This window comes from Oncorhynchus mykiss, chromosome 28 (assembly GCF_057628025.1).
Source record: "Oncorhynchus mykiss isolate SJ-2025 chromosome 28, ASM5762802v1, whole genome shotgun sequence".
Lineage (NCBI taxonomy): Eukaryota > Metazoa > Chordata > Actinopteri > Salmoniformes > Salmonidae > Oncorhynchus > Oncorhynchus mykiss.
The window spans coordinates 44,079,068-44,099,121 of record NC_143049.1 but is presented as its reverse complement, the minus strand read 5'-3'; the positions used below and the strand labels follow the sequence as shown (position 1 = coordinate 44,099,121).

Here is a 20,054-nt window from a genome sequence, read left to right as displayed (position 1 = left end):
GTCTCCACATTGACTCTGTAATGGTACCCCCCTGTATATAGCCTCCACATTGACTCTGTACCGTAATACCCTGTATATAGCCTCCACATTGACTCTGTACTGGTACCCCCTGTATATAGCCTCCACATTGACTCTGTACCGGTACCCCCTGTATATAGTCTCCACATTGACTCTGTACCGTAATACCCTGTATATAGCCTCCACATTGACTCTGTACCGGTACCCCCTGTATATAGTCTCCACATTGACTCTGTACTGGTACCCCCCTGTATATAGTCTCCACATTGACTCTGTACCGGTACCCCCTGTATATAGTCTCCACATTGACTCTGTACTGGTACCCCCCTGTATATAGTCTCCACATTGACTCTGTACCCCCCCTTGTATTTGTTATTTTACTGCTGCTCTTTAATTACTTGTTACTTTAATCTCTTGTTATTTATCTGTATTTTTTGGAACTGCACTGTTGGTTAGGGGCTCGTAAGTCTACAGGTCTACCTGTTGTATTCAGCATTTCACTGTGAGGTCTACCTACACCTGTTTTATTCAGCATTCACTGTAAGGTCTACTAAGCCTGTTGTATTATTTTATTTGAAATACATCAAACACATGGCCTAATGCAATTCCATTCGCTCCATGCCAGACCTTATTATGAGCTGTTATTCCCTCAGCAGTCTCCTGTGACACACACAGAGGAATTCAGAACAATCCAGTCCAAGAGAGATTAGGAAGCAGAGTAAATGAGAGAGGGAGAAAGACAAAGGATATTTAATAAGGAGACACATGACAAGAACACAAGAAGACAGTCAAGAAAGGTTCTCATTTATCTTGTAGTGACGAGAGAGAGAGAGAGAGAGAGAGAGAGAGAGAGAGAGAGAGAGAGAGAGAGAGAGAGAGAGACAGAGACAGAGACAGAGACAGAGACAGAGACAGAGACAGAGACAGAGAGAGAGAGAGACAGAGAGAGAGAGAGAGAGAGAGAGACAGAGAGAGAGAGAGAGAGAGAGATATGGGGGTAACAGCAGTTGTGGGTATGTGCCTGTTGTGGGTATGTGCCTCAGCCCTGGGGCAAAGTGGTGGTAGGATAGAGACTAGTGATAGTCGTGGTGGTAGTATAGAGACTAGTGGTGGTAGTATAGAGACTGGTGGTAGTATAGAGACTAGTGGTGGTATAGAGACTAGCGGTGGTAGTATAGAGACTGGTGGTAGTATAGAGTCTAGTGGTGGTAGTGTAGAGACTGGTGGTAGTATAGAGACTAGTGGTGATAGTATAGAGACTGGTGGTAGTATAGAGACTGGTGGTGGTAGTATAGAGAATGGTGGTGGTAGTATAGAGACTAGTGGTGGTAGTATAGAGACTAGGGGTGGTAGTATAGAGACTAGGGGTGGTAGTATAGAGACTAGTGGTGGTAGTATAGAGACTAGGGGTGGTAGTATAGAGACTAGGGGTGGTAGTATAGAGACTAGTGGTGGTAGTATAGAGAATGGTTCACCTGGTAGAGCAGACCATTTAACTGGTGATACTAGTGGAACTAGTGATGACACTAGTAGCCCTGAGATTGTAATTGGTCAAACCGTTGATACTGGTAATGATGGAACTGGCGTCGGTGGTCCGACTGGTTCCGTGGGCCGTCTGCTGGTAATACCGATGGACGGAAGCCACTGGGTGGGGGTTAAGGCCATCGCCGAGGAGATGGGTCGCCGTGGACACCAGGTTACCGTGGTGATCCCCGAGGTGAGCATGCGTCTGGGCCCCAGCAGCAACTGCAGGACTGTGTCATATCCTGTCCCATACGGCCAGGAGACAGTGGACATGCTGATGGACAAGCATGCAGATAACCTGCGTGCTGCCACACTGCCCCTAGTGGAGCGGATGACTCAACGCATGGCTAATATCCAGAATGTCAGCTCCTTCATACTGACTACTGCTGAGAGTCTGCTGTTCAACACCACACTAATCACATCTCTGGAACAGCAGGTCAGTCAGGTCAGGGTGTGTGTGTGTGTGTGTGTGTGTGTGTGAGCTTGTGTGTTCCTCCTCCTTACCTCCTTCTCTCTCTCTCTCTCTCTCCTTCCCTCCCTCTCTCCCCCTCTCTAATTCCCTCCCTCTCTCACTCTCTCCTTCCCTCCCTCTCTCCACCTCTCTCTCTCTCTCTCTCCCCCTCTCTCCTTCCTTCCTTCTCTCCCTCTCTATCTCCCCCTCTCCTTCCCTCTCTCCTTCTCCCTCTCCTTCCCTCTCTCCCTCTCCCTCTTCTTCCCTCTCTCCCTCTCATTCCCCCTCTCTCCCTCTCTCCTTCCCTCCTTCTCCCTCTCTCCATCCTTCCCTCTCTCTCCAGGGTTTTGATGCAGTGTTGACCGACCCGCTGGTCCCTACAGGCAGTCTGATAGCCAGGCGTCTGGGCGTTCCGTCTGTGTGTCTGCTCAGAGGGATACCCTGTGGTCTGGACCTGGCCTCAGCCGCCTGCCCTTCTCCTCCATCTTACGTTCCACGCTTCTTCACCAAATACACACATAGCATGAGCTTTCCACAAAGGGTGGGCAATGTACTGGTGAGGACACGCACACGACTGCATACACGACCTTACGCACACACACTGCACATGCATGCACACACACACACACACACACACACACACCCTGGGCAGCAGGGTAGCCTAGTGGTTAGAGTGTTGGGCCAGTTACCGGAAGGTTGTAAGTTCAAATCCCAGAGCTGACAAGGTTCAAATCTGTTGTTCTGCCCCTGAACAAGGCAGTTAGACAGTGCCCCTGAACTGTTCCTAGGCCGTCAATAAGAATTTGTTCTTAACTGACTTGCCTAGTTAAATAAAGGTAAACTTTTTTTTAAACACACATGACACAACCGTACACACATACAGTTGAAGTCGGAAGTTTACATACACTTAGGTTGGAGTCATTAAAACTTGTTTTTCAACCACTCCACAAATTTCTTGTTAACAAACTATAGTTTTGGTAAGTTGGTTAGGACATCTACTTTGTGCATGACACAGGTCATTTTTCCAACAATTGTTTACAGACAGATTATTTCACTTATAATTGACTGTATCACAATTCAAGTGGGTCAGAATTTCACATACACTAAGTTGACTGTGCCTTTAAACAACTTGGAAAATTCCAGAAAATTATGTCATGGCTTTAGAAGCTTCTGATAGGCTAATTGACATAATTTGAGTCAATTGGAGGTGTACATGTGTATGTATTTCAAGGCCTACCTTCAAACTCAGTGCCTCTTTGCTTGACATCATGGGAAAATCTAAAGAAATCAGCCATAAAAATTATAGACCTCCACAAGTCTTGTTCATCCTTGGGAGGAATTTCCAAACGCCTGAAGGTACCACATGAATCTGTTTAAACAATAGTACAGAAGTATAAACACCATGGGACCACGCAGCCGTCATACCGCTCAGGAAGGAGATGCGTTCTGTCTCCTAGAGATGAACGTACTTTGGTGCGTTGTGAAGATGCTGGAGGAAACCGGTACAAAAGTATCTATATCCACAGTAAAACGAGTCCTATATCAACACAACCTGAAAGGCCGCTCAGCAAGGAAGAAGCCATTGCTTCAAAACCGCCATAAAAAATCCAGACTACGGTTTGCAACTGCACATGGGGACAAAGATCATACTTGTTGGAGAAATGTCCTCTTGTCTGGTGAAACAAAAATAGAACTGTTTGGCCATAATGACCACCGTTATGTTTGGAGGATAAAGGGGGAGGCTTGCAAGCCGAAGAACACCATCCCAACCGTGAAGCACGGGGGTGGCAGCATCATGTTGTGGGGGTGCTTTGCTACAAGAGGTACTGGTGCACTTCACAAAATAGATGGCATCACGAGGTAGGAAAATTATATGAATTATATTGAAGCAACATCTCAAGACATCAGTCAGGAAGTTAAAGCTTGGTCGCAAATGGGTCTTCCAAATGGACAATGACCCCAAGCATACTTCCAAAGTTGTAGCAAAATGGCTCAAGGACAACAAAGTCAAGGTATTGGAGTGGCCATCACAAAGCCCTGACCTCCATCCCATAGAACATTTGTGGGCAGAACTGAAAAAGTGTGTTAAGTTAAAGAATTTTAAGGCAATGCTACCAAATACTAATTGAGTGCATGTAAACTTCTGATCCACTGGGAATGTGATGAAAGAAATTAAAGCTGAAATAAATCATTCTATGACATTTCACATTCTTAAAATAAAGTGGTGATCCTGACTGACCTAAGACAGGGAATTTTTACTAGGATTAAATGTCAGGACTTGTGAAAAACTGTGTCACGACTTCCGCCAAAGTCAGTTCCTCTCCTTGTTCGGGCGGCGTTCGGCAGTCGGCGTCGCCGGTCTTCTAGCCATCATCCATCCACTTTTCATTTTCCATTTGTTTTGTCTTGTCTTCCCACACACCTGGTTCCAATTCCCTCATTACATGTTGTGTATTTAACCCTCTGTTCCCCCCATGTCCTTTCCCGGAATTGTTTATATTAAGTGCATATGCACGTTTATCTGGTCTGCGATGGGTTTTGTACCCATTTGACTGTTTGTTCTGATTCCGGTGGTTTTATGTGTTTTTGCTGGTAGTATAGAGACTGGTGGTAGTATAGAGACTGGTGGTAGTGTAGAGACTGGTGGTAGTATAGAGACTGGTGGTAGTGTAGGTGGTAGTATAGAGACTGCTGGTAGTATAGAGACTGGTGGTAGTATAGAGACCGGTGGTAGTATAGAGACTGGTGGTAGTATAGAGACTGGTGGTAGTGTAGAGACTGGTGGTAGTATAGAGACTGCTGGTAGTATAGAGACTGGTGGTAGTATAGAGACCGGTGGTAGTATAGAGACTGCTGGTAGTATAGAGACTGGTGGTAGTATAGAGACTGGTGGTAGTATAGAGACTGGTGGTAGTATAGAGACTGCTGGTAGTATAGAGACTGGTGGTAGTATAGAGACTGGTGGTAGTATAGAGACTGCTGGTAGTATAGAGACTGGTGGTAGTATAGAGACTGCTGGTAGTATAGAGACTGGTGGTAGTATAGAGACCGGTGGTAGTATAGAGACTGCTGGTAGTATAGAGACCGGTGGTAGTATAGAGACTGCTGGTAGTATAGAGACTGCTGGTAGTATAGAGACTGCTGGTAGTATAGAGACTGGTGGTAGTATAGAGACTGCTGGTAGTATAGAGACTGGTGTTAGTATAGAGACTTCTGGTAGTGTAGAGACTGGTGGTAGTATAGAGACTGCTGGTAGTATAGAGGCTGCTGGTAGTATAGAGACTGCTGGTAGTATAGAGACTGCTGGTAGTATAGAGATTGCTGGTAGTATAGAGACTGGTGGTAGTATAGAGACTGCTGGTAGTATAGAGACTGTGGTAGTATAGAGACTGGTGGTAGTATAGAGACTGCTGGTAGTATAGAGACTGGTGGTAGTATAGACTCTGGTGGTAGGTGGCTCTCCTGACCTCCCTGCCGTCAGTACACAACACACCCCTTACAAACTGAGTTGAAATGTATTCGGTTAAGGTGTATGTAAACTACTGACTTCAACTATACATGGACTCATTCACATTCACTCACTCATTCACACTCACTCATTCACACTCACTCATTCACACTCATTTACACTCACTCATTCACACTCACTCACTCATTCACACTCATTTACACTCACTCATTCACACTCACTCACTCATTCACACTCACTCACTCACTCACTCACTCATTCACACTCACTCACTCACTCACTCATTCACACTCACTCACTCACTCACTCACTCATTCACACTCACTCACTCACTCATTCACACTCACTCATTCACACTCACTCACTCACTCACTCATTCACACTCACTCACTCATTAATACAAACCACAAACATGCCTTCTTCATCTGGTTCTATAGGTGAGTCTGGTGGAGCCGTTGCTATGCCGACTGCTGTACTTGCGCTTCGACCAGCTGGCCAATCGCTTCCTGGGAGAGGATGTGGGTGTGGCCGAGGTACTGGCAGACACCGCCCTCTGGTTGCTAAGGTACAACTGCAGTTCCCCTGCACACACATTCTGGTTGCTAAGGTACGACTGCAGTTCCCCTGCACACACATTATGGTTGCTAAGGTACGACTGCAGTTCCCCTGCACACACATTCTGGTTGCTAAGGTACGACTGCAGTTCCCCTGCACGCTCTCCAACATGACATTTTGTTGTTAATCTAAGGTATGACTTTACGCTGGAGTTTCCTCGCCCTCTCATGCCTAATATGGTGCTGGTGGGAGGGATCAACTGCCATGTCAGGAACCCTCTGCCACAGGTGAGTGAGTGTGCTTGTTGATTGGTCCAAAACACTGTGCTGACGAAGGGTTAAAATGCTCTTGCTGTCGGCTAATTGAATTTGCTATATTAACTCTGTGTGTGTGTGTGTGTGTGTGTGTGTGTGTCTGTGTGTAGGAGCTGGAGCAGTGGGTGTCAGGGGAACATGGCTTCATGGTGTTCTCTCTGGGCTCCATGGTGGCGTCTCTACCAGAAGACATCACTCACATCTTCCTACAGGCCTTCACCCTCATACCACAGAAGGTAAACACAGTCAGACCCTCACACTAAGATACCGTCAACTAACCTGTGTGTGTGTGTGTGTGTGTGTGTGTGTGTGTGTGTGTGTGTGTGTGTGTGTGTGTGTGTGTGTGTGTGTGTGTGTGTGTGTGTGTGTGTGTGTGTGTGTGTAGGTCCTGTGGCGGTACTCTGGGCCTGTTCCTGGCAACGTTCCAGACAACGTGAAGATGATGAAGTGGATCCCTCAGAATGATCTGCTGGGTACGTAGATCTAGAACAGACAGATGATGAAGTAGATCCCTCAGAATGATCTGCTGGGTACGTAGATCTAGAACAGACAGATGATGAAGTAGATCCCTCAGAATGATCTGCTGGGTACGTAGATCTAGAACAGACAGATGATGAAGTAGATCCCTCAGAATGATCTGCTGGGTACGTAGATCTAGAACAGACAGATGATGAAGTAGATCCCTCAGAATGATCTGTTGGGTACGTAGATCTAGAACAGACAGATGATGAAGTAGATCCCTCAGAATGATCTGTTGGGTACGTAGATCTAGAACAGACAGATGATGAAGTAGATCTCTCAGAATGATCTGCTGGGTACGTAGATCTAGAACAGACAGATGATGAAGTAGATCCCTCAGAATGATCTGCTGGGTACGTAGATCTAGAACAGACAGATGATGAAGTAGATCCCTCAGAATGATCTGCATCATATAAATACAACATATAAATGCAAAATGTGCCAGGATCTGTCTGATCTGTCTGTCTGTCTGTCTGTCTGTCTGTCTGTCTGTCTGATCTGTGTGTGTTAGCTCACCATGGTGCACGGGCCTTCCTGACCCACAGCGGGACCCATGGTCTGTACGAGGGGGTGTGTCACGCCGTTCCCATGGTGATGCTGCCGTTGTTTGGCGACCAACCTGACAACGCTCAGCGATTGGCCAGTAAGGGAGTGGGCGTGGTTCTGGATATTAACCATATCACAGTGGAAACACTGCTACAGGCGCTGGACGAGGTTGTCAACAACCCCAGGTGAGACGGTCAGAGGCGCGTGAGACGGTCAGAAGAGTGGGTGAGACGGTCAGAGGAGTGGGTGAGACGGTCAGAGGAGTGGGTGAGACGGTCAGAGGAGTGGGTGAGACGGTCAGAGGAGTGGGTGAAACGGTCAGAGGAGTGAGTGAGACGGTCAGAGGAGTGGGTGAGACGGTCAGAGGAGTGGGTGAGACGGTCAGAGGAGTGGGTGAGACGGTCAGAGGAGTGGGTGAGACGGTCAGAGGAGTGGGTGAAACGGTCAGAGGAGTGAGTGAGACGGTCAGAGGAGTGGGTGAGACGGTCAGAGGAGTGGGTGAGACGGTCAGAGGAGTGGGTGAAACGGTCAGAGGAGTGAGTGAGACGGTCAGAGGAGTGGGTGAGACGGTCAGAGGAGCGTGAGACGGTCAGAGGAGCGGGTGAGGCGGTCAGAGGAGTGGGTGAGACGGTCAGAGGAGTGGGTGAGGCGGTCAGAGGAGCGGGTGAGACGGTCAGAGGAGCGGGTGAGACGGTCAGAGGAGCGGGTGAGGCGGTCAGAGGAGTGGGTGAGGCGGTCAGAGGAGTGGGTGAGACGGTCAGAGGAGTGGGTGAGACGGTCAGAGGAGTGGGTGAGGCGGTCAGATGAGTGGGTGAGACGGTCAGAGGAGTGGATGAGACGATCAGAGGAGTGGGTGAGACGGTCAGAGGAGTGGGTGAGGCGGTCAGAGGAGTGGGTGAGGCGGTCAGAGGAGTGGGTGAGACGGTCAGAGGAGTGGGTGAGGCGGTCAGAGGAGTGGGTGAGACGGTCAGAGGAGTGGGTGAGACGGTCAGAGGAGTGGGTGAGACGGTCAGAGGAGTGGGTGAGACGGTCAGAGGAGTGGGTGAGGCGGTCAGAGGAGTGGGTGAGACGGTCAGAGGAGTGGGTGAGGCGGTCAGAGGAGTGGGTGAGGCGGTCAGAGGAGTGGGTGAGACGGTCAGAGGAGTGGGTGAGGCGGTCAGAGGAGTGGGTGAGACGGTCAGAGGAGTGGGTGAGACGGTCAGAGGAGTGGGTGAGACGGTCAGAGGAGTGGGTGAGACGGTCAGAGGAGTGGGTGAGACGGTCAGAGGAGCGGGTGAGATGGTCAGAGGAGTGGGTGAGACGGTCAGAGGAGTGGGTGAGACGGTCAGAGGAGCGTGAGAGGCGGTCAGAGGAGCGGGTGAGACGGTCAGAGGAGCGGGTGAGACGGTCAGAGGAGGGTGAGACGGTCAGAGGAGCGTGAGAGACGGTCAGAGGAGCGTGAGAGACGGTCAGAGGAGCGTGAGAGACGGTCAGAGGAGAGGGTGAGGCGGTCAGAGGAGTGGGTGAGACGGTCAGAGGAGTGGGTGAGACGGTCAGAGGAGTGGGTGAGACGGTCAGAGGAGTGGGTGAGGCGGTCAGAGGAGTGGGTGAGACGGTCAGAGGAGTGGGTGAGACGGTCAGAGGAGTGGGTGAGACGGTCAGAGGAGTGGGTGAGGCGGTCAGAGGAGTGGGTGAGACGGTCAGAGGAGTGGGTGAGACGGTCAGAGGAGTGGGTGAGACGGTCAGAGGAGTGGGTGAGACGGTCAGAGGAGTGGGTGAGACGGTCAGAGGAGTGGGTGAGACGGTCAGAGGAGTGGGTGAGACGGTCAGAGGAGTGGGTGAGACGGTCAGAGGAGTGGGTGAGACGGTCAGAGGAGTGGGTGAGGCGATCAGAGGAGTGGGTGAGGCGGTCAGAGGAGTGGGTGAGGCGGTCAGAGGAGTGGGTGAGACGGTCAGAGGAGTGGGTGAGACGGTCAGAGGAGTGGGTGAGACGGTCAGAGGAGTGGGTGAGGCGGTCAGATGAGTGGGTGAGACGGTCAGAGGAGTGGGTGAGACGGTCAGAGGAGTGGGTGAGGCGGTCAGAGGAGTGGGTGAGGCGGTCAGAGGAGTGGGTGAGGCGGTCAGAGGAGTGGGTGAGACGGTCAGAGGAGTGGGTGAGACGGTCAGAGGAGTGGGTGAGACGGTCAGAGGAGTGGGTGAGACGGTCAGAGGAGTGGGTGAGACGGTCAGAGGAGTGGGTGAGACGGTCAGAGGAGTGGGTGAGACGGTCAGAGGAGTGGGTGAGACGGTCAGAGGAGTGGGTGAGACGGTCAGAGGAGTGGGTGAGACGGTCAGAGGAGTGGGTGAGACGGTCAGAGGAGCGGGTGAGACGGTCAGAGGAGGGTGAGACGGTCAGAGGAGCGTGAGAGACGGTCAGAGGAGCGTGAGAGACGGTCAGAGGAGAGGGTGAGGCGGTCAGAGGAGTGGGTGAGACGGTCAGAGGAGTGGGTGAGACGGTCAGAGGAGTGGGTGAGACGGTCAGAGGAGCGGGTGAGACGGTCAGAGGAGCGGGTGAGACGGTCAGAGGAGCGGGTGAGACGGTCAGAGGAGCGGGTGAGACGGTCAGAGGAGGGTGAGACGGTCAGAGGAGCGTGAGAGACGGTCAGAGGAGCGTGAGAGACGGTCAGAGGAGCGTGAGAGACGGTCAGAGGAGCGTGAGAGACGGTCAGAGGAGAGGGTGAGGCGGTCAGAGGAGTGGGTGAGACGGTCAGAGGAGTGGGTGAGACGGTCAGAGGAGTGGGTGAGACGGTCAGAGGAGTGGGTGAGACGGTCAGAGGAGTGGGTGAGACGGTCAGAGGAGTGGGTGAGACGGTCAGAGGAGTGGGTGAGACGGTCAGAGGAGTGGGTGAGACGGTCAGAGGAGTGGGTGAGACGGTCAGAGGAGTGGGTGAGACGGTCAGAGGAGTGGGTGAGACGGTCAGAGGAGTGGGTGAGACGGTCAGAGGAGTGGGTGAGACGGTCAGAGGAGCGGGTGAGACGGTCAGAGGAGGGTGAGACGGTCAGAGGAGCGTGAGAGACGGTCAGAGGAGCGTGAGAGACGGTCAGAGGAGAGGGTGAGGCGGTCAGAGGAGTGGGTGAGACGGTCAGAGGAGTGGGTGAGACGGTCAGAGGAGTGGGTGAGACGGTCAGAGGAGCGGGTGAGACGGTCAGAGGAGCGGGTGAGACGGTCAGAGGAGCGGGTGAGACGGTCAGAGGAGCGGGTGAGACGGTCAGAGGAGGGTGAGACGGTCAGAGGAGCGTGAGAGACGGTCAGAGGAGCGTGAGAGACGGTCAGAGGAGCGTGAGAGACGGTCAGAGGAGCGTGAGAGACGGTCAGAGGAGAGGGTGAGGCGGTCAGAGGAGTGGGTGAGACGGTCAGAGGAGTGGGTGAGACGGTCAGAGGAGTGGGTGAGACGGTCAGAGGAGTGGGTGAGGCGGTCAGAGGAGTGGGTGAGACGGTCAGAGGAGTGGGTGAGACGGTCAGAGGAGTGGGTGAGACGGTCAGAGGAGTGGGTGAGGCGGTCAGAGGAGTGGGTGAGACGGTCAGAGGAGTGGGTGAGACGGTCAGAGGAGCGGGTGAGGCGGTCAGAGGAGCGGGTGAGGCAGTCAGAGGAGCGGGTGAGGCGGTCAGAGGAGTGGGTGAGACGGTCAGAGGAGCGGGTGAGGCGGTCAGAGGAGCGGGTGAGACGGTCAGAGGAGTGGGTGAGACGGTCAGAGGAGTGGGTGAGACGGTCAGAGGAGTGGGTGAGACGGTCAGAGGAGTGGGTGAGACGGTCAGAGGAGTGGGTGAGACGGTCAGAGGAGTGGGTGAGACGGTCAGAGGAGTGGGTGAGACGGTCAGAGGAGTGGGTGAGACGGTCAGAGGAGTGGGTGAGACGGTCAGAGGTATATATTGTTGTTCAATGTATATACTGCATTCTAGTCATGGTCCATCCTATATAACTATTGCTGTCCACACCTTTTCTATTCTGTCTATACACACCACTATATCTTTATATTCCAGACTCTGACATTGTTCGTTCTGATATTTCTTAATTCCTTTCTTTTTATTTTGGGGATTTGTTGTACGTTGTTAGGTATTATTACTGCAGTGTTGGAACACAAGTGTTTTTCTGCACCTGCGATAACATCTGCATAATATGTGTGTGTATCAAACACTATAACTAAATGAGTTGGGGCCCTCTGGAGGTCGAGGCTCCTGGGGATTTTCCCCGGTTGGTAATCGGGCCATGGTGTGTCTTTCTACAGGTATAAGTCCAGTGTGCTGAAGCTCTCAGCCATTCACAAGGACCAACCAGTGGACCCCCTGGAGCTCTCTGCCTATTGGACAGAGTTTGTGATGCGCCACAAAGGGGCAGGCCACCTGAGAGCCGCCGCCCACGACCTCAACTGGTTCCAGTACCACAGCTTGGATGTGATTGGCCTGTTGATCGTCGCGGCGACGGCCGTTGTCATGATGACGTTAAAGTGCTTATCGCTGTGCGTGCGGAGGTTCACAACCAGGAAGATTAAGGAGGACTGACCAGTAGGGGCGGAGCCTAGAGGCAACAACAGATATCCACATTTATTTTAAATTTCCTAAAATGTTGTGTATTCAAATTGTGTATATCAACTTCTCCTAATAAACACCTGGAGGACGGACAGCCGTCCCCCTTGTTCTGTCCCACCACCAGCACACCTGGGTCTCCTTCAGTAGAGAGGCAACTGAGTGAAATGGCAACATCTCCATCTGAGGATAAAGGAACCAACCAAGAGGGAATCAGAAGCAAAGCAAAAAAGGACTGTACACTAATGAACTAATGAATACACCACAGATGTCTTCAGGACATAAAGATGGTGGTGTGTTTTTCTGTTTCAGTGTCGGGGAGAGTAATCCTAACCACGCCAATACAACTGTTCAGTGGATTAAAACCACACAAACGTTTATTATGCACTCATTAGAATTACAGTCTGATCTGGTCCACTGTTGACGACAAATCTAATCCACTGTTATGTTCCACAGCTAAATAAAAACAGAGAACTGTTCTCAAACAGAGAACTGATCAACAAACAAAACCAAACAGGTGCAGGTTTAGGAGGGGTTCTGAAAGACACTCGTGTCCACTGACAGTTGACTAGCAACAACAACTGGGACCTAAAAGACACCCACCTTGAGCGCCCTCTAAATGTACCCAGGAAGGAAAACAAAAGAAAAACACAAAATTAAAGACAGGATGTACACCAAATTAGGGAAATGTATTTATTTATTTAGGCAAGTCAGTTCAGAACAAATTCTTATTTTACAATGACGGCCTCCTAGAAGGCAAAAGGCCTCCTGCGGGGACGGGGGCCTGGGATTAAAAATAAAAATAAATATAAATATAGGACAAAACACATGACAGGAGAGACACCACAACACTACATAAAGAGAGACACCACAACACTACATAAAGAGAGACACCACAACACTACATAAAGAGAGACAACACAACACTACATAAAGAGAGACACCACAACACTACATAAAGAGAGACACCACAACACTACATAAAGAGAGACACCACAACACTACATAAAGAGAGACCTAAGACACCACAACACTACATAAAGAGAGACCACACAACACTACATAAAGAGAGACACCACAACACTACATAAAGAGAGACACCACAACACTACATAAAGAGAGACACCACAACACTACATAAAGAGAGACACCACAACACTACATAAAGAGAGACCTAAGACACCACAACACTACATAAAGAGAGACACCACAACACTACATAAAGAGAGACACCACAACACTACATAAAGAGAGACCTAAGACACCACAACACTACATAAAGAGAGACACCACAACACTACATAGAGAGAGACACCACAACACTACATAAAGAGAGACACCACAACACTACATAAAGAGAGACACCACAACACTACATAAATAGAGACACCACAACACTACATAAAGAGAGACACCACAACACTACATAAAGAGAGACACCACAACACTACATAAAGAGAGACACCACAACACTACATAAATAGAGACACCACAACACTACATAAAGAGAGACACCACAACACTACATAAAGAGAGACCTAAGACACCACAACACTACATAAAGAGAGATCTAAGACAACACAACACTACATAAAGAGAGACCTAAGACAACACTACATAAAGAGAGACACCACAACACTACATAAATAGAGACAACACAACACTACATAAAGAGAGACACCACAACACTACATAAAGAGAGACACCACAACACTACATAAAGAGAGACACCACAACACTACATAAAGAGAGACACCACAACACTACATAAAGAGAGACCTAATACAACACAACACTACATAAAGAGAGACACCACAACACTACATAAAGAGAGACACCACAACACTACATAAAGAGAGACAACACAACACTACATAAAGAGAGACACCACAACACTACATAAAGAGAGACACCACAACACTACATAAAGAGAGACAACACAACACTACATAAAGAGAGACACCACAACACTACATAAAGAGAGACACCACAACACTACATAAAGAGAGACACCACAACACTACATAAAGAGAGACAACACAACACTACATAAAGAGAGACACCACAACACTACATAAAGAGAGACACCACAACACTACATAAAGAGAGACCCCACAACACTACATAAAGAGAGACACCACAACACTACATAAAGAGAGACACCACAACACTACATAAAGAGAGACCTAAGACAACAACATACCAAGGCAGCAACACATGACAACACAGCATGGCAGCAGCACATGGTAGCAGCACATGGTAGCAACACAACATGGTAGCAGCACAACATGGTAGCAGCACAACATGGTAGCAGCACAACATGGTAGCAACACAGCATGGTAGCAACACAGCATGGCAGCAACACAACATGGCAGCAACACAACATGGTAGCAGCACAACATGGTAGCAACACAACATGGTAGCAGCACAACATGGTAGCAACACAACATGGTAGCAACACAACATGGTAGCAGAACAAAACAGGGTACAAAAATTATTGGGCAGACAACAGCACAAAGGGCAAGAAGGTAGAGACAACAATACATCACACAAAGCAGCCACAAAATACACAATTGTCAATCATGGACACTCTTACTGAGTCTTTGAATGAAGAGATTGAGGTAAAACTGTCCAGTTTGAGTGTTTGTTGCAGCTCGTTCCAGTCGCTAGCTGCAGAGAACTGAAAAGAGGAGCGACCCAGGGATGTGTGTGTGCTTTGGGGACCTTTAACAGAATGTGTGTTGTATGTGGAGGATGAGGGCTGCAGTAAATATCTCGGTTAGGGGGGAATGAGGCCTAAAAGGGTTTTATAAATAAAACGACGGGTATACAGAGATGACCAGTTTACAGATGAATATAGAGTGCAGTGATGTGTCCTTTCAGGAGCATTGGTGGAAAATCTGCTGGCCGAATGGTAAAGAACATCTAGCCGCTCGAGAGCACCCTTACCTGCCGATCTATAAATCACGTCTCCGTAATCTAGCATGGGTAGGATGGTCATCTGAATCAGGGTTAGTTTGGCATCTGGGGTGAAAGAGGAACGATTACGATAGAGGAAACCAAGTCTAGATTTAACTTTAGCCTGCAGCTTTGATATGTGCTGAGAGAAGGACAGTGTACCGTCTAGCCATACTCCCAAGTACTTGTATGAGGTGACTACCTCAAGCTCTAAACCCTCAGAGGTAGTCATCACACCTGTGGGGAGAGGTGCATTCTTCTTACTAAACCACATGACCTTTGTTTTGGAGGTGTTCAGAACAAGGTTAATGGCAGCGAAAGCTTGTTGGACACTAAGAAAGCTTTGTTGTAGAGCATTTAACACAAAATCCAGGCAGGAGCCAGCTGAGAATAAGACTGTATCATCTGCATATAAATGGATGAGAGCTTCCTACTGCCTGAGCTATGTTGTTGGTGTAAATTGAGAAGAGCGTGGGGCCTAGGATCATACAGACTAGCGAGGTAATCAGTGCTGAAGGGATATACGTGCTAAAGTCCAACCTCAACATAAATGGAAAAAACAAAACCGCTAACACCTTCCCCCCCAACAAATACAGTGCATTCGGAAAGTATTCAGACCCTTGACTTTTTCCACATTCGGTTACGTTACAGCCTTATTCTAAAATGTTCCTCGTCAATCTACACACAATACCCCATAATGACGTCACAATACCCCATAATGACATCACAATACCCCATAATGACATCACAATACCCCATAATGGCAAAGTGAAAACTGTTTGCAAGAAACAATATATAATTAAAAAGGATTCAGAGCCTTTGCTATGAGACTCGAAATTGCCAAATTCTCTTAAACAACGTTGGATGCAGTTTGTGGTAGAGAAATTAACATTCAATTCTCTGGCAACAGCTCTGGTGGACATTCCTGCAGTCAGTATGCCAATTACACATTCCCCCAAAACTTGAGACATCTGTGGCATTGTGATGTGTGAAAAAACTGCACATTTTAGAGGGACTTCTTATTGTCCCCAGTACAAGGTGCACCTGTGTAATGATCATGCTGTTTAATCAGCTTCTTGATATGCCACACCTGTCAGGTGGATGGATTATCTTGGCGAAGGAGAAATTAGCTTTTTGTGGAACTAAAATGGAATGGAACATTTCTGGAGCTTTTTATTTCAACTCCTTACATGTTGTTCACTATAAGGCCATATAAGGCCATGTAAGGCCATGTAAGGCCATGTAAGGCCATATTAGGCCATATTAGGCCATGTAAGGCCATATTAGGCCATATTAGGCCATGTAAGGCCATGTAAGGCCATGTAAGGCAATATTAGGCCATATTTTTATTTTCCCATGACAAGCAGTCAACATCATGAATCACGTCGACAATCTACTGGCAAATCCTTTTAAATCCTGGTCATATGAAGATAAATTATAGATCAAACGTATCGATGCTCAGGGGGCAATTGGACATAAACATTACACATCATATCGCGAAATCGCAAAATTCAACAAGGAAGGAGTCCGTGTGTAACTGCAAGTGTTACATTATTTTCCTTCCCCCTTCCTGCTATTTGGCAGAGAGGGTGTGTGGTCCAGGTCTGGGTTTAAGGGTTTAAAACATTCTCTGGTCTCTTTTCCTTTTTAAAAGGACTAACATTCACACGCAACACCAAGGGACAGAAAAGGTTGAAGACGTTGGTCATGCTGTCAATCCAGCATGACTTCATCCACGTTCAAAACATCTGGGTGATCTCAGACATCATCCACGTTCAAAACATCTGGGTAATCTCAGACTTCATCCACGTTCAAAACATCTGGGTAATCTCAGACTTCATCCACATTCAAAACATCTGGGTAATCTCAGACATCATCCACGTTCAAAACATCTGGGTAATCTCAGACTTCATCCACGTTCAAAACATCTGGGTGATCTCAGACTTCATCCACCTCACCCTAATAATTTGGTCCCTCTCCCTGTCAGAACTTAGTCTACTGTTCTGACTTGGTGATGCGCATGTAGCCTATAGCTTGTTTTAGAGACACGTTATCATTCAATATTGTAAGAGCTTTAATTGTCTGCTTATATGCCCCCTGTATTGATCCTTCGCTGATTGAAATGTGGATAATAATATAAGATGAATATAGTGTCAATGTAAATGTACATTCTGCTAGTATCCGCGTGTGATACATTGAGGGTCTTAAATTAAAGTGATAGAACCAACAAGGACTGTCATTCTACATTTGGGTTGGATAATTAATCAATAGTTGTAATTATGATTTGGAAAGGAGAGCCTTCTAGAGACAGAGTAATGTCCCTAAACATGTGAGGAGAGCCACTAGATTGTAATTTGAGCTAACCTTGCCCCAATCTTTTTCTGATCAAGGTTGGTCTGAAACTGTTGTAACATGTGTTGTCTCTTGCCTGTGAAAGTCAATGTACCCTGGACCCGAATTCAGGAGATGTCTAGAAATGTACAGAAAATTGGAAATGCTAAAATAATTGTGCATATTGTCTCTGTAAAACAGAGAGGTTCTTGACTATCTTTTGACAGGTCCAAGAGGGCACTTGTTCAATCATTGGTGATGAATGTTGTACCTTTGTCCCACTCTTCTAGCATGACTCATTTCGCCCAATACATTGCCACTGTTGCTAAAAATAATTCTCCACAGCGCCTGCAACTTGGTTGGAGTCCCTGTCTGGAAGTTGGGGATCCCACGTCCCTGTCTGGAAGTTGGGGATCCCACGTCCCTGTCTGGAAGTTGGGGATCCCACGTCCCTGTCTGGAAGTTGGGGATCCCACGTCCCTGTCTGGAAGTTGGGGATCCCATGTCCCTGTCTGGAAGTTGGGGATCCCACGTCCCTGTCTGGAAGTTGGGGATCCTGCGTCCCTGTCTGGAAGTTGGGGATCCCACGTCCCTGTCTGGAAGTTGGGGATCCCACGTCCCTGTCTGGAAGTTGGGGATCCCACGTCCCTGTTTGGAAGTTGGGGATCCTGCGTCCCTGTTTGGAAGTTGGGGATCCCACGTCCCTGTCTGGAAGTTGGGGATCCCACGTCCCTGTCTGGAAGTTGGGGATCCCACGTCCCTGTTTGGAAGTTGGGGATCCTGCGTCCCTGTTTGGAAGTTGGGGATCCCACGTCCCTGTTTGGAAGTTGGGGATCCCACGTCCCTGTCTGGAAGTTGGGGATCCCGCGTCCCTGTTTGGAAGTTGGGGATCCCACGTCCCTGTTTGGAAGTTGGGGATCCCACGTCCCTGTTTGGAAGTTGGGGATCCCACGTCCCTGTCTGGAAGTTGGGGATCCTGCGTCCCTGTCTGGAAGTTGGGGATCCCACGTCCCTGTCTGGAAGTTGGGGATCCCGCGTCCCTGTTTGGAAGTTGGGGATCCCACGTCCCTGTCTGGAAGTTGGGGATCCTGCGTCCCTGTTTGGAAGTTGGGGGTCCTGCGTCCCTGTTTGGAAGTTGGGGATCCTAAATTGCCAAATGGGCTGCAGCGTGCAGCATTTTTTCTTCGTTTGTCTAATATGATATATATTATGTAATTTAACACGTTGTGTGTGTGTATTTTTGATGAATTCCCGTGAATAGGACCTCTATTATAATTATAGTATTACCATACTACCCAGAATGAACAGGTGTCCGTTTTTTTCTGTGTGGATTTCCCTTAGGAGTATAGAATATGATGATATAGAAGCTAAAATCTAAATGCTTATATTAAAATGTAATGATTATTATCACACATGAAGTGATAAGAGGATAGAATGTGGAAATGTTTTTGTTTGTGCTTTTCTAATAACCAATTTCTGTGTTAATGCAAGTGACTGATTGAACAAATCCTCCCTATCAGAGTCTGCAATTTGGCAGTACGCCCAGAACCTTGTTTAGAGATTATCTCAGTTTCAAGGTCTCAGCTCACATGTTATGAAACAGTATTGGTCGTCACATGAATGAAGGAAACATTAGTTATGAATGATGTATAAGCTAAATCATGCAAATACACTGCTCAAAACAATAAAGGGAACACTAAAATAACACATCCTTGATCTGAATGAATGAAATATTCTTATTAAATACTTTTTTCTTTACATAGTTGAATGTGCTGACAACAAAATCACACAAAAATTATCAATGGAAATCAAATTTATCAACCCATGGAGGTCTGGATTTGGAGTCACACTCAAAATTAAAGTGGAAAACTACACTACAGGCTGATCCAACTTTGATGTAATGTCCTTAAAACAAGTCAAAATGAGGCTCAGTAGTGTGTGTGGCCTCCACGTGCCTGTATGACCTCCCTACAATGCCTGGGCATGCTCCTGATGAGGTGGCGGATGGTCTCCTGAGGGATCTCCTCTCAGACCTGGACTAAAGCATCCGCCAACTCCTGGACAGTCTGTGGTGCAACGTGGCGTTGGTGGATGGAGCGAGACATGATGTCCCAGATGTGCTCAATTGGATTTAGGTCTGGGGAACGGGCGGACCAGTCCATAGCATCAATGCCTTCCTCTTGCAGGAACTGCTGACACACTCCAGCCACATGAGGTCTAGCATTGTCTTGCATTAGGAGGAACCCAGGGCCAACCGCACCAGCATATGGTCTCACAAGGGGTCTGAGGATCTCATCTCGGTACCTAATGGCAGTAAGGCTACCTTTAGCGAGCACATGGAGGGCTGTGCGGCCCCCAAAGAAATGCCACCCCACACTATGACTGACCCACCGCCAAACCGGTCATGCTGGAGGATGTTGCAGGCAGCAGAACGTTCTCCACGGCGTCTCCAGACTCTGTCACGTCTGTCACATGTGCTCAGTGTGAACCTGCTTTCATCTGTGAAGAGCACAGGGCGCCAGTGGCGAATTTGCCAATCTTGGTGTTCTCTGGCAAATGCCAAACAGTGTTGGGCTGTAAGCACAACCCCCACCTGTGGACGTCGGGCCCTCATACCACCCTCATGGAGTTTGTTTCTGACCGTTTGAGCAGACACATGCACATTTGTGGCCTGCTGGAGGTCATTTTGCAGGGCTCTGGCAGTGCTCCTCCTGCTCCTCCTTGCACAAAGGTGGAGTTAGCGGTCCTGCTGCTGGGTTGTTGCCCTCCTACGGCCTCCTCCACGTCTCCTGATGTACTGGCCTGTCTCCTGGTAGCGCTTCCATG

General features: G+C 48.5%; 1 protein-coding gene across 2 annotated transcripts; it reads left to right on the top strand.

The window, feature by feature from the left end:
- Positions 1-701: 701 nt before the first annotated feature.
- LOC110509173 (UDP-glucuronosyltransferase 1A1) lies at positions 702-12,062 on the top strand. Of its 2 annotated transcripts, none has more exons than XM_036966736.2 (8): positions 702-1,978; positions 2,337-2,549; positions 5,900-6,027; positions 6,211-6,304; positions 6,442-6,567; positions 6,717-6,804; positions 7,362-7,581; positions 11,642-12,062. In XM_036966736.2, exons 1-8 carry the CDS (start codon positions 1,010-1,012, stop codon positions 11,913-11,915), a joined length of 2,112 nt encoding a protein of 703 aa, XP_036822631.2. In that variant the 5' UTR covers positions 702-1,009; the 3' UTR covers positions 11,916-12,062. The 2 variants fall into 2 exon arrangements, with proteins under 2 accessions (XP_036822631.2, XP_036822632.2); XM_036966737.2 differs by having other exon boundaries at positions 926-1,735.
- The last annotated feature ends 7,992 nt before the right edge of the window (positions 12,063-20,054 follow it).